The 12,924-nt window shown below is 40.5% G+C and overlaps 1 protein-coding gene across 1 annotated transcript; it reads left to right on the top strand.

Annotated features, from left to right (window-relative positions):
- Window positions 1-3,539: 3,539 nt before the first annotated feature.
- Window positions 3,540-4,508, top strand: LOC146620335 (uncharacterized). Its single transcript, XM_085369881.1, has 2 exons — window positions 3,540-3,866; window positions 4,194-4,508. Exons 1-2 carry the CDS (start codon window positions 3,540-3,542, stop codon window positions 4,506-4,508), a joined length of 642 nt encoding a protein of 213 aa, XP_085226007.1.
- Window positions 4,509-12,924: the final 8,416 nt, after the last annotated feature.

Here is a 12,924-nt window from a genome sequence, read left to right as displayed (position 1 = left end):
AGTTATCAGCCAAAAAATTGTCAGGTCTCAGTTCTCAAGAAAAAAGTTGTCAGGTATCAGACAAAAAAATGTCAGGTCTCAGTTCTCAAGAAAAAAGTTGTCAGGTATCAGACAAAAAATTGTCAGGTCTCAGTTCTCAAGAAAAAAGTTGTCAGGTATCAGACCAAAAAATTGTCTGGTCACAGTTCTCAAGAAAAAAGTTGTCAGGTATCAGAGAAAAAAATGTCAGGTCTCAGTTCTCAAGAAAAAAGTTGTCAGTTATCAGACAAAAAATTGTCAGGTCTCAGTTCTCAAGAAAAAAGTTGTCAGGTATCAGACAAAAAAATGTCAGGTCTCAGTTGTCAAGAAAAAAGTTGTCAGGTATCAGACAAAAAATGTCAGGTCTCAGTTGTCAAGAAAAAAGTTGTCAGGTATCAGACAAAAAATTGTCAGGTCTCAGTTCTCAAGAAAAAAGTTGTCAGGTATCAGACAAAAAATTGTCAGGTCTCAGTTCTCAAGAAAAAAGTTGTCAGTTATCAGACAAAAATTGTCTGGTCACAGTTCTCAAGAAAAAAGTTGTCAGGTATCAGACAAAAAAATGTCAGGTCTCAGTTCTCAAGAAAAAAGTTGTCAGGTATCAGACAAAAAATGTCAGGTCTCAGTTGTCAAGAAAAAAGTTGTCAGGTATCAGACAAAAAATGTCAGGTCTCAGTTGTCAAGAAAAAAGTTGTCAGGTATCAGACAAAAAATTGTCAGGTCTCAGTTGTCAAGAAAAAAGTTGTCAGTTATCAGACAAAAATTGTCTGGTCACAGTTCTCAAGAAAAAAGTTGTCAGGTATCAGACAAAAAAATGTCAGGTCTCAGTTCTCAAGAAAAAAGTTGTCAGGTATCAGAACACAAGGTACCAGAGAGAAAATCTTCCTGCAGGTGGCGGTGTTGTCATGTCCCACCCTGTGTTGCCAACTTAGCGAATTTGTCGCTATATTTAGCGAGTTTTCAGACCACCTTAGCGACTTTTTTTCTGAAACGCGACTAGCGACAAATCTGGCGACTTTTTCTGGCGTTATTAGAGACTTATTTATGACGATTTTTTGACGTGAAAGCGCGTATCGCTCTTACTCTCAATAAGCAGCGGGTGCTGCGGTGGGCACCTCGCCCGTGCCAAAGCGCTCACAGGCGGAGGATAGTCCTCCCCCAGCTGCTATCGGGGCAGGGCTCCCGCACTGACTGTAACACAGTCAGTTCTTCTTTTACTGTTATGTTGTTTTGTGGACCACAAAGTTTAAAACTACACACACACACACACACACACACACACACACACACACACACACACACACACACAATAACTCCACCAGAGTGCCTGTTTCGGGTCGCTTTTGGCGGTCCAAGCCCGGATAAAGGAGCAGGGTTGGAATTGTGACATTAAAAAAAACAATAATTGCTAAAAGAAATTTAATTTGTAGTTCTAAATAAATTCTAAATGCATTTAAGACGTTTTTTACTGACTTTATGTCTCTTCCACGATGTTACATTACATTAGCATGACCAATTATGCAAATTAGGCGATGACATCATTTAGCGACTTCTAGCGACTTTTAGGACAACCAATAGCGATTTTCCTTACTGAGGAGTTGGCAACACTGGTCCCACCCGAATTGATTTCCAAATACGTCATCAACGTGTGACAGTGGGAGAGCGTAAGGTCATTGACCTCACCGGAGTTTTACTGCGGTTCAGGCTCCTAACGACACAAGGGCTGTATCCCAATTCAGGGTCTGCAGCCTTAAAGTGCGCAGCCTTAACGGTCCACAAGGGCCGCGTACTTAAAGGCCGGAGGTGAGAGGCTTGTGAAATGGGACGGTCTAGCCTCCGTCGCGCTGCCCTGGATGCCTATTAACCATGACACTAACAGCTGGAAACGTTTCATACAGCTTTGTTTGACAGAAATGAAGGAGAAAATCTTTTGTTCATTTGTTTGTTTGTTTGTTTGTTTGTACATGAGCTTTGATTTGATAAGTATCTGAGGCTGACTGTGAAATCATGATTATTGGGCTTCACTTCTGTACTGAACAGTCATTTAAGATTACCTAGTAAATAACAATTAGCTAATGTTGTTCATGAGACTAAAGTCATCTCACTTTGGTAATGTAAATATAATATGGCCAATATTAAAGTTATAATTTCAATCATTATTAGTTACTTCAGCAGTGAATGAACTCTGTTTCAAATACTGAGCTTCAGTAAAGATTCAAGCTGCATTTATTTATATTATTTATATTTCCTGTCACCTTAAATCTTCACTCAAAGACAGGTTTCTTTGACACAGTATATATAACTGTGTTATATATATGAGAGACATACATTTGGTTGACATTTGGCCAACAGTAATGTTTTAATGTTCTTCGTTATTAAACATTCGCACATAAATAAGTAACATAATATTCAGTACTTACTTTTAAAAGTTTACTCTTCGGCCGCCCCTCTTTGGCCGTTTTTTTCCCCGGCAAAATTATCCAAACCCACCGCCGCGCTATGCATTCTGGGATATTTTGGGCCACGAAGTATACACCGCCACATCTTTAAAATTCAATGAAATGAAGGACGCATTTGAGGACCGCATTTCGAGCAGCCTTTGAATTGGGACAGCCTTCGTCGTGTCGCTGTGACGTAATTGGCCTTAAAATGCGGCCTTTAAGGCTGCAGATGCTGAATACAGCCAAGGTAAGTTTAACTTTGGTCGTCCCCTGAGCAAAGTGAGACTCATTTTTTAGGGTTCGTGGAGATGAGTGTGAAGATCCAAACAATCCCTGTCAGTGATGGAGAAGCTTTGATGAAAATATTTGGTAAAAAGTTCACCAGCATGAAGGAAATGAAGTTTCAAACTTTCCTTAGGAGGAGCCCAGCACGCCTGCTAAAAGAATAGTAAGTGTGGCGATGTGGATGCTTGCAGCGACTGCTGTATAGAGGCCATCCTGCTACACATGAAACACATCAGAGTCATAATTGTTATTTTAGTCACGTGTTTGTTTATTATTCTTATTGTTTGATCTGGGACTGTTTGCAGACATCTCAGAGAGAGGAGACACCAGCATCTGAACAGAGACTCAAACCAGCAACCTGCAGCTCCTTGCTTGGCTGCTCCAGTTTTCTCCTCACTCATGTTGCCCACCAGTGATTTCTAGCTGCCCACCCACACAGCAGGCTAGAATATGCGCTGAGCCTAAGCACCCGATACTTGGACATGTTTTCTTTATTAAATAATGAACCAGACCCCAAAAAGTAAACAGCTGTTATTGCTAGGCAACGGGAGCAGCATTTGGCGATGTAGCACCTGACATTCCTGACCATGTGGGCGGAGCATGCATGAAATGGAATGTTTAGTAGAACTGTGCAACACAAGCACTTAGTTACAGCATGTTTCATTGTATCCAGACACAGCTAGAGACACATCTACAGCAGCATCTCTGTGCAGGACAAACGACAGTTGACGAAGAAAACATCGAAAACTTCACTTCACTCCTCTACAATACGTTGGTTCCTTTGTTTAAAAGGCCAAAATGAATCGAGGGAGAACGAGAAGAGGATCGGCGAGTGCTTCACCTCACAATTCAGTACAGCTGATTAACCTGCAAGAAGAATTTCAAATGATACAGGCTGAAAATGTCAAATTAAAAGAAGAGGCAGAAAAATTAAGAGGAGAAGCTAAAAATTCAAAGTTTGAAACTGAAGTAGTATTGCAGGAATTACTGCATGTGGGTCTCAAACTTAAAGGAGAGAAAATGGGAAAACAACAGGCAGAAAACGAGAATGAAAACATGAAGAAAGAACTGTTGGAAGCTCAAAAAGCATTGGAGGAAGAGAAAAGCACAGCACAAGAAGCCAAAAATAAATATCAAACTGCAAAGAAGGAGGCAGGAAATGTGATACAGGAATTACAGGAGGTGCAGGAAGCTTTTGAAGAGGGAAAAAGGAAAATGCAGTTGGCGACACAAGAAGCTGCAAATGTAATGGCTGAAGCTGAAACACTAAGGAAGGAATTACTGTATGTAAAGCAACAACTTGAAGAAGAGAAAAAACGTAAACATGAGGCAGACAATGAGATTGAAAATTTGAAGAAAGAATTGTTGGAAGCTCAAAAAGTGTTGGAGGAAGAGAAAATTAAAATACAGGAAGCAAAGAAAGAAATGGAAGATACAAAGAGTTACACTCAAAACATGAAGAAGGAACTGATGAAAGTGCAAGAAGAACTTGCAGAAGAGAAAATTGAGGTGAAGGTATTCAAGGAAGAAATGACGGTGACCACGAAAGACTGCAAAGACGCACTTAAAGAAATACGAAAGCACAAAAAGGAAGCTAAAGAGCTCCTCAAACAGAAAGTGAAACTGGCCAAACAGCAGCTAAAAGAAAAATTTAAAGATGCCGAGGAGCAGCTCAACAAAACCTTAAAAGAACTGAAGGCAAAAGAAAAAGAAAAGAAAGCCGAGGACAGGAGGGGATTCTGGAGCAGACTGCTGAGAAAGAACTGACCCAGCAGCATCAATAGTTTCTTCCTCCTTCCCCCTCTCTCCACCTTTCTTTCACCCCATCCTTCTTCTTGGGACGTTTGTTTGTTTTTTAAAAACTCTAATCTAAATACATGTACTGAAATACACAAATAAAATTGCCATAACTTGACCTCATGTTGCCTGCTTCTTTTCTTGTGTGTCTGTGGATGTCAAACAGTAACACACTTTCTGCTCTGTGTCTTTAATTGTAAATAAATGCAATATGTTTTCATTTTAAAATGCATTGCAAAAAACTTCTGCTCTAAATCTTTTTTTTTAGCAAAAAGCTTTTTTTTTTTGCCTGTTGTGGACGTTTCCCATTTAAATAAAGCCTGCAGACGAGCGGTGAGCGGTAGCTAACATTCTTTAATCAAATTCAAATTCAAATTCAAATTTTATTTGTCACACACACACAACCATACACAGTATGACATGGGGGTGAAATGCTTGTAGCTGTACAATGCCCGACCATTAAATGACAGAAGAAATGTTTTACAATATTTACAATTTACTACAAAAATTTACAAATTAACTTAGGAATTTACAGTAAAGAATGTGCAAATAGCAGAAGAGATTATAAAGATAAGGATTATAAATTATAGGAATTATAGGATTATAGGAAATGTGTGGTGGTGCGTGTGGTGACGTGTGTGAGAGTCCAGTCTTATAGTGACGTGTTTGGGAGAGTCCAGTCCTACACCTGGTTCAGGCCCCGAATAGCCTGGGGGAAGAAGCTCCTCTTCATTCTCTCTGTTTTGGCCTTAAGGGAGCGGAAGCGCTTCCCAGACCTCAACAGTGAGAAGAGTCCATTGTTGGGATGGGAGAGGTCCATCATAATCTTCCTAGCTTTGGACTTGCACCGCTTGGTGTAGATGGACAGCAGGTCAGGGAGCTCTGATTGAATGATGCGTTCTGCCGAGCGCACCACCCTTTGCAGATCTCGTCTGTCCTGCTTGGTGCTGTTCCCAAACCAGGTGCAGATGTTTGACGTCAGGACGCTCTCGATGGTGCAGGAGTAGAAGTTCTTGAGCACCTTCAGTGGCAGATGGAAGTCTCTAAGTCTTCTGAGGAAGAAGAGACGCTGACGGGCTTTCTTAACCAGGGTGTTGATGTGACAGGACCATGACAGGTCCTGAGTGATGTGGACACCCAGGTATCGGAAACTGTCCACTCTCTCCACTGGCGTGCCACTGATGATGAGGGGTTTGTAATTCCTCGCCTGCTTTGTAGTGAAGTCCACGATCAGCTCCTTAGTCTTGCTGACGTTTAGGAGGAGGTTATTCTCCTGGCACCAGGTCTCCAGGTTCCTAATCTCCTCCAGGTAGGCCGTCTCGATGTTGTCGGAGATCAGGCCCACAACAGCAGTGTCGTCAGCAAACTTGACAATGGAGGTGGTGTCGGATGTGGCTACACAGTCATAAGTGTACAGTGAGTACAGCAGGGGGCTTAAAACACAGCCCTGAGGCACTCCAGTGCTGAGTGAGATGGAGGGGGAGACTTGTTTTCCCACCCTCACTGATTGGGGTCTGTCTGTGAGGAAGTTGAGGATCCACTGACACAGTGATGAGCTGAGTCCTAGATCCGTCAACTTGGTGAAAAGCTTAGAGGGAATTATTGTGTTGAATGCTGAACTGTAGTCCACGAACAGCATCCTAACATAATTCCCTCTGCCAGTGTCCAGGTGACTCAGGGATGTGTGGAGCAGGTGAGATATGGCATCGTCTGTGGAACGATTAGTCCGGTAAGCAAACTGAAGTGAGTCGAAACACACAAAGAACAGACAACCAGGCTTGATGAAGTCCCTGCATGACCGCGGGACAGACGGTCAGCAGAGTCTCCCTGAGCCTAGCATGGCTCTCAGTTAAATACCTTCTCCAGGAACAAAAGGCAGTACACAGCTGTTTCACACCTTAACACTAGAATTACTGAGCCTTTTTTTCCCTGGTGCGAGTCCCTACTACTAGATTTACTAGCCCTGCGTAAATTTGCGTAAATTCCACTGGCACTGCGTTGTCTTTACAGTCCCTGGCACAGCAGCTGCAGCAGCTTCAGCAGCCTGCGTCTGTGCTAATATTTCCTTGTGCTACATGAATCGGCAACGAAGTTCCTGAGCTAGAAGACTCAGAAACAATCTTCTTTTGCCTGTCCACCCTGTACATGCCTTGTACAAAATGTAGGCATTCACCGCCGCCAGGTCCAGCATATTGTAGAAAACCGCTACTGACCACCTGCGTGCTGCTGCTCTTATGGAATACATCCGCACAAGTTGAGTAAGTTCACGCCAGACTTTATTCACCGTGCCCCATAACGGCGTTTTGCGCTGCAGCAGTCTGTGCGACAGTGACAGTGAAGTAAAGAAATTGTCTGTTGTGACGTTTCTCCCATCATCCAAAAACGGCTCCATCAGTTTCATGACCACGTTCTCTGCCAGCCTCTCTCCCTTCTGACGACTGGGGTCTTTTCCCAAGTAAGGAGATGCACTGCAGACATATTTGGTGTCCAAGGCCGTGGCCATCCAGAACTTGATCCCAAATTTGTCTGGCTTGGTTGCGATATACTGTGTGAATGGACAACGAACCTCTGTAGGGAACAGCTGTTCATCTATGGTCATGTGTTCTCCTGGAGTGAAACTCTTAGCACAGTTCTTGTTGAAGCGTGTCCAGATGTCAGAGATCACCGCAAAATTGTTTTCACCCGTTCTGCCCGCGTGTCCTTGTCATCAAATCGAAGGTGTTGCATAATTGAAATGAATCTATCTCGGGGCATTGTCTCTTTGATTACTGGCACCAGAAATCTTTCTGACCAGCAATCCACAATGGCACCAACAGGACACATGATTGTTCTTACAAACAGGATTGAAATGAATGCCATCAGTTCATGAACTGACAAATTCCAGTCCGGCTCTGTTCTGTGGGCTTGATGGACCGTACACTCCCTGATGGTCTGCAGCATTCCCACGTCTAACAGGCAAAGGAAGCTTTGGAGCACACTTGTAATCTTACGCTGTCAGAAGATAAACAAATAGAGAATGGTAAATTTACATGGACCTCACTCTAAATGGGTTTATATAAATATCATATGTAATATGGCAGTGACAAACCTTAGCAGACTCTGTGGGTCCAGCTTGTGCAGTGAAGCACGAGCGATTTGCTACTGCACTGGGCATTCCAATGTCCAATGTTTTTTCTTGAGAACTGAGACCTGACAATTTTTTGTCTGATACCTGACAACTTTTTTCTTGAGAACTGAGACCTGACAATTTTTTGTCTGATACCTGACAACTTTTTTCCTGACAACTGAGACCTGACAATTTTTTGTCTGATACCTGACAACTTTTTTCTTGAGAACTGAGACCTGACATTTTTTGTCTGATACCTGAAAATTTTTTTCTTGAGACCTGACAATGTCCTAAAATGTACACCGTACATCAGGCTTTTCAGTACCCTACCTCAAAAGCCAGCATTGTTTGCTAAAGCATATAGTTAGGGCTGGATCAGGTGACCCTGAATTCAATTCAATTTTATTTATATAGCGCCAAATCACAACAAAAGTCGCCTCAAGGCGCTTCATCCTCCCTTAGTTATGCTGCAAAAGGTTTAGGCTGCTGGAGGATTCCCATGATGCACTGAGTGTTTCTTCTTCACTCACCTTTGTCACTCACTATTTGTTTACACACCTCTCTGCATTGAATCAGTACTTAATATTAATCTCTGCTTTTGTCTTTTGTCCTGTCTTCCTCTCTTCACCCCAGCTGGTTGCGGCAGATGGCCCTTCCCTGAGCCTAGTTCTGCTGGAGGGTTCTTCCAGTTAAAAGGGAGTTTTTCTTTCCCACTGTCGCCAAAGTGCTCGTTCATAGGCGGCCATGTAATTGTTGGGGTTTTTTATTTTATTTTTGTATGGCCTTCGCCTTACAATATAAAGCGCCTTGAGGCAACTGTTGTTTGGTGTTGAAAATCAGTAAAATGTGAGTAAGAAAGTGAAAGTAATTCAGTAAGTAAATAGGTAGGTACTTCACTGGTCCCACATGTGTTACAGCAGGATAAAGAGTAAACATATTTCATGAAGCGCCTATATATATATATATATATCTATATCTATATATATATATATATATATATATATATATATATATATATATATATATATATATATATATATATAAATAAATAAATAAAAGAATAAAAATAGGAATAAGAACAAAAAAGAACTGAACTTTTGACCCCAATTGAGGTAAAAAGACCAAATGAGATGTTACACTGCAGCATGTCATACATGTCATGTCCCTGACATCCTGCTTGTCTTGCTGGCATCAAATTTAAAGTGAGGATATACATTTTTAAGCAAACAAACAAAAAATCTTAATAAAGGAATGTGGAAAACAGCTTAAATTGCAGTGTGCTTTTTTTTGCATTTCACACCCGACTCTTGCATTTAGTTTTGTGTTGAGTAAAGGTGTGCCATTTCCATGCTTATCATGCAATATGGAATATGGAATACTGCCTCAGCAGTTCTACTCATTCAAGGTGAAGATAATCTGAGAAAATGTCACAGAATAGAAAACTGTCACTGCTGCCAGGGCGTGCTCCCTTTTTCTCTCCATCTGCAAATCTGAATTATTTAAATACTGTCATCATATTCTACTTTATTATTTTAGTTACTGGAAACATGAGCTTTTAATTACAGCCTTACTTGACACCTTATAATGAAATCAATTACAATTATAACACATATTCTCTACAGTATGCATAACAGATAAATTATCTATACTATTATCATTTTCTACTTAAATTTGGCTTTCTCTTTCCATCTCACTTACATTTCATCAAGTCCCCGTGGATCTGCACTTTCTGAGGCGTGATATGAGGCTCGTCACGTAACCTTCTACTCACCCCCTCTTCAGATGCCAAGCTGTTATTGAATCCGTAGCACAGCAATGTCCTTGAAATGTAATCTCACACATAAAGAAGAAGAGCTTATTCAGCCACATCTGAAACTCGACCTACTGTGCACCGCATCTCAACATTAAACTGGTGGAACTCACAGAGAACACGAGTGCTCAGTGAGCAAGCTTCAATCCTGGCTTCCTTGATATGATTACAACATCTAATCACATCTTTTTTAGACAGGATAATATGATTATTTCTATGGAGCCAAATGTAGTGGGGGATTATTGGTAATAAAATGATGCTGGATTACCGGGTGCGTTTTGCCTCCCTGTTGAAATAGCAACAAATCTGCAGTCTCTTGTTCTGGATGGAATTTAGATAAAGAGCGCCTGAAAACTTCAAAGCCAAGATCAAACAAAAACTTTTACTTATGTGTTCCAAGGATCATATAGAGGAACGGTCCACAATATTAAATTCTCTAAGGCTTACTTTGAGTCAGCAGGCAGGAAACCTTAGTGCTCAACTCCACAGGTTTCTGAGGCAGGGCCACTGAAGCTGTTTTGTTATGTGGAAAACTATAACTATGTAGCTATAGCACTAATGGTGGACTATTTGGATTAAACCCCCAAACTACCAGTGAGTCAGCTTTCTGAAGTTAGTTTTGAGATTTTAGTCCATAAAACTGTGTTAGACTTTTATGGTTATCACTCATTTTATTCTAGACCTGAGCACTGTATGCCTCTGTCCACATCCATGCTTTGGCTATGCCAGAGGCCATTAATGAAATGCAGATTCAAACTAGAATTAATTTACATCATGCAATTTGCCTCATTTCAGCCACCAAGCACTTTTGGAAAAACTTCCCAGAGAATGTCTGGGGTTTTTTTGGTTTTTTTGCAGTTCTGTGTCGAATCACAATACAATTTTGTCTTTATTTCGAAGGCAACTGCGTCTTTTTTTTTTAAAGCATCTGCAAGCGAATGCAGCTTCTCTTTAAATGTGTTGGTATTGGTGTTTACAAGAGATGTGAGTCTGCTAACCTCGAAAGATGTCAGCTCACACTAAGAAAAAAAGACAAATTGATGGCAAATGTGAGTTTTGATCAGGAGATGGAGTTCTACATAAGTGTTGTTTACTGAAGTCACAGTTAAAGCTGCATTTATTTGTGGAGAGCAGATTTCTGTGTTCAATTTGAATCGCTATTACCAGACTAAACACATAGATAAATGCGTGGAAGAGAAGAACTTGACTGATACAGAGCAGTGACCAACATCTGATTCTCTGATGTGGATTTTAAAGAGTATTTGGTGCGCTAACATACCCTGAAAAAATGTCACAACATAACTGAGCTGTGATGACCATGACCCAGCCCAATTACTCATCTTTGCACATGGGACAATTCAAGAGTGGGACAAACTGGTCGGCATTACAAATGTGACAGGGAAAAATGTTGGATTTCTGAAGTGGATGCAAGATAAAGTGCTACAGTATTTCTGAGTCTCAGTCAGCTCAAAATTGTGAGATGTACTGTAACTCAAAATAACTAATCTACAGATGCAGTCTGACTGAAGCGCCAAAAAAGATGAACAGAAACAGATAAATGATGCAAGAAGGACTGCAACCATCGGCAGTTCAAGCTTACTTGTTGATAAGTGGATGCCGTTTTACTCTCTGTCCATGACCTTGTACCAACTGCCAGACACAGAACATCTTTCAACTAGCCCACGGTTAAACAAACATGTGCACCTCATTCCTCCACATCTGTGCACCTTCCTCACATACAGTGGGGCAAGAACCTGGGAGGCAGCAGTTCACTTCTTGCTCTCACTTATTTTTAGAAAAGTTCTGAAGAAATTAAATAGCAAGTATATATACAGTTTTTCAGCAGCACCATTACTACTACTACTACTACTACTATTGCTGTAGGGATGGCAGTCATCCTTTTGTTTGATGTAAGGCTGGAAACACACAATGATAGTCCTTAGGGGATCATTCTTATGCATTTACAGCAGCCTTCATTAACCCTCACCTGCTGGTTTATGTTATTCTCTAATTAACCTGCAAAGCTTGTGCTATCCCTGCTCATCGAAGCTGTTCGGTCTATTTTATGCTAAGTTGCACATAATAAATATGCTAAAGCAAGATGCATATGGTAAACATCATAATGTTGGCATTTAACTAAAAGCATTACAGTGCCTATCATAAACAGATACAGATTTGACATTGTTGATGGGCTAAGTGTTGCGCTACGAGTTGATAAAAATATAAAAATTATTTCATAAGCATGTTGTGTTCTAAATGTTAATTTAGAAATACATTGACAGTTATTATTATAGATGGCAGATATGAGGTTTATTTTAATATAACAGCAGTGAGGACAGTGTTTAATGGATATAATGGTTATACACAGTTATATAACAGTCCCAGCAGCTCCAGGGTGTACTAATTTTCATTTTCAATAAATTATATTTAAAATCATTAAGCATAATATCATGTCTTGGGTAAATATTGATATTGTGTGATAGCTTCTCCAAAACCAAGTGCTGTAAAATCTAATACTCTCCCTCCTGCCTGAAACATTAATTAAAGACTAAAATGCATTCATTAATATCAGAAAGGCTATTTACACATTTTAAATACAGCTGTAATTCAAACTTCAGCATAAACACATATAAGTGAATTGATCTGATTTTCTGACTCTATTTGGGAGCTACTTTATAGGTTTGAATGCTACCCGTAAATAGGTAAATGCAGCAGTTTATCTAAATAATTACATGTTTTTCTTTGATGTAATTGCTTTTGCCAAATCAAGAAATGCAACTACTGTTTGACTGAGTTTGGTTTCTCTATGGAGAGGTGAAGGCCATTTAAGGGCCTTATTTAACAGGACATATTTCATAAAATATTCAGAACCCTTCACTTCAGATCAAGGTTTAAATTGGTGTTCTTACTGTTCAATCTACAGTCGACAACTGATAATGACTAATTTGTTAAACACAAACACGTCTGTAAATTACAAAAGCTTCGTTACAATTCCAGCTTTATCTGATTATGAGCATTCAACCTGACTGCAGTCTAGTCCAGTTTTGACAGGACGTTATTTTGAAAGACATAAATTTACAATATAAGGTCCTCCAATACACATTATATGGTAGGACAAAACAAAACGCCAAACAGAACACATTACAACACAAGTAACTGTAAATCTGCCGCCTCCTCTTACATACTCAGGAAAACCAAACTTCTTCCCCTTCATCAACCCTGATCCAGCCAGTTTTCACCCCAGCAGAGACTCACAGGGCAGCAGACACACTGCTCCCATTACAATTAGTAATGCAGCAGTACTTACAGCAGCGTGCTTTCTTCCCATCCTTGTATCTCGCCTCCCTCTATTGTGTTACAAATCCACTGCCCAGTGAAGACCTCTGTCTGACCTAGTTACATATATACAGCAAATAAAGGTCAAACGACAGACTTAGGAAGAGCATTTTCTGGCTGGTGTGTGTGTATAT

The sequence above is a fragment of the Diplotaxodon limnothrissa genome, linkage group LG13, assembly GCF_057381915.1.
Source record: "Diplotaxodon limnothrissa isolate DT_005_m linkage group LG13, D_limnothrissa_male_GT1.1, whole genome shotgun sequence".
Lineage (NCBI taxonomy): Eukaryota > Metazoa > Chordata > Actinopteri > Cichliformes > Cichlidae > Diplotaxodon > Diplotaxodon limnothrissa.
This window is presented reverse-complemented; position numbering and strand designations above follow the sequence as displayed.

What these genes read in the sequence shown, in the direction of transcription:
- LOC146620335 (XM_085369881.1), top strand. Translation starts at nt 3,540, where the DNA reads ATGAATCGAGGGAGAACGAGAAGAGGATCGGCGAGTGCTTCACCTCAC. An exon ending in GCACAGCACAAGAAGCCAAA is followed by an intron (nt 3,867 to 4,193) that starts AATAAATATCAA and finishes AGTTACACTCAA; the next exon opens with AACATGAAGAAGGAACTGAT.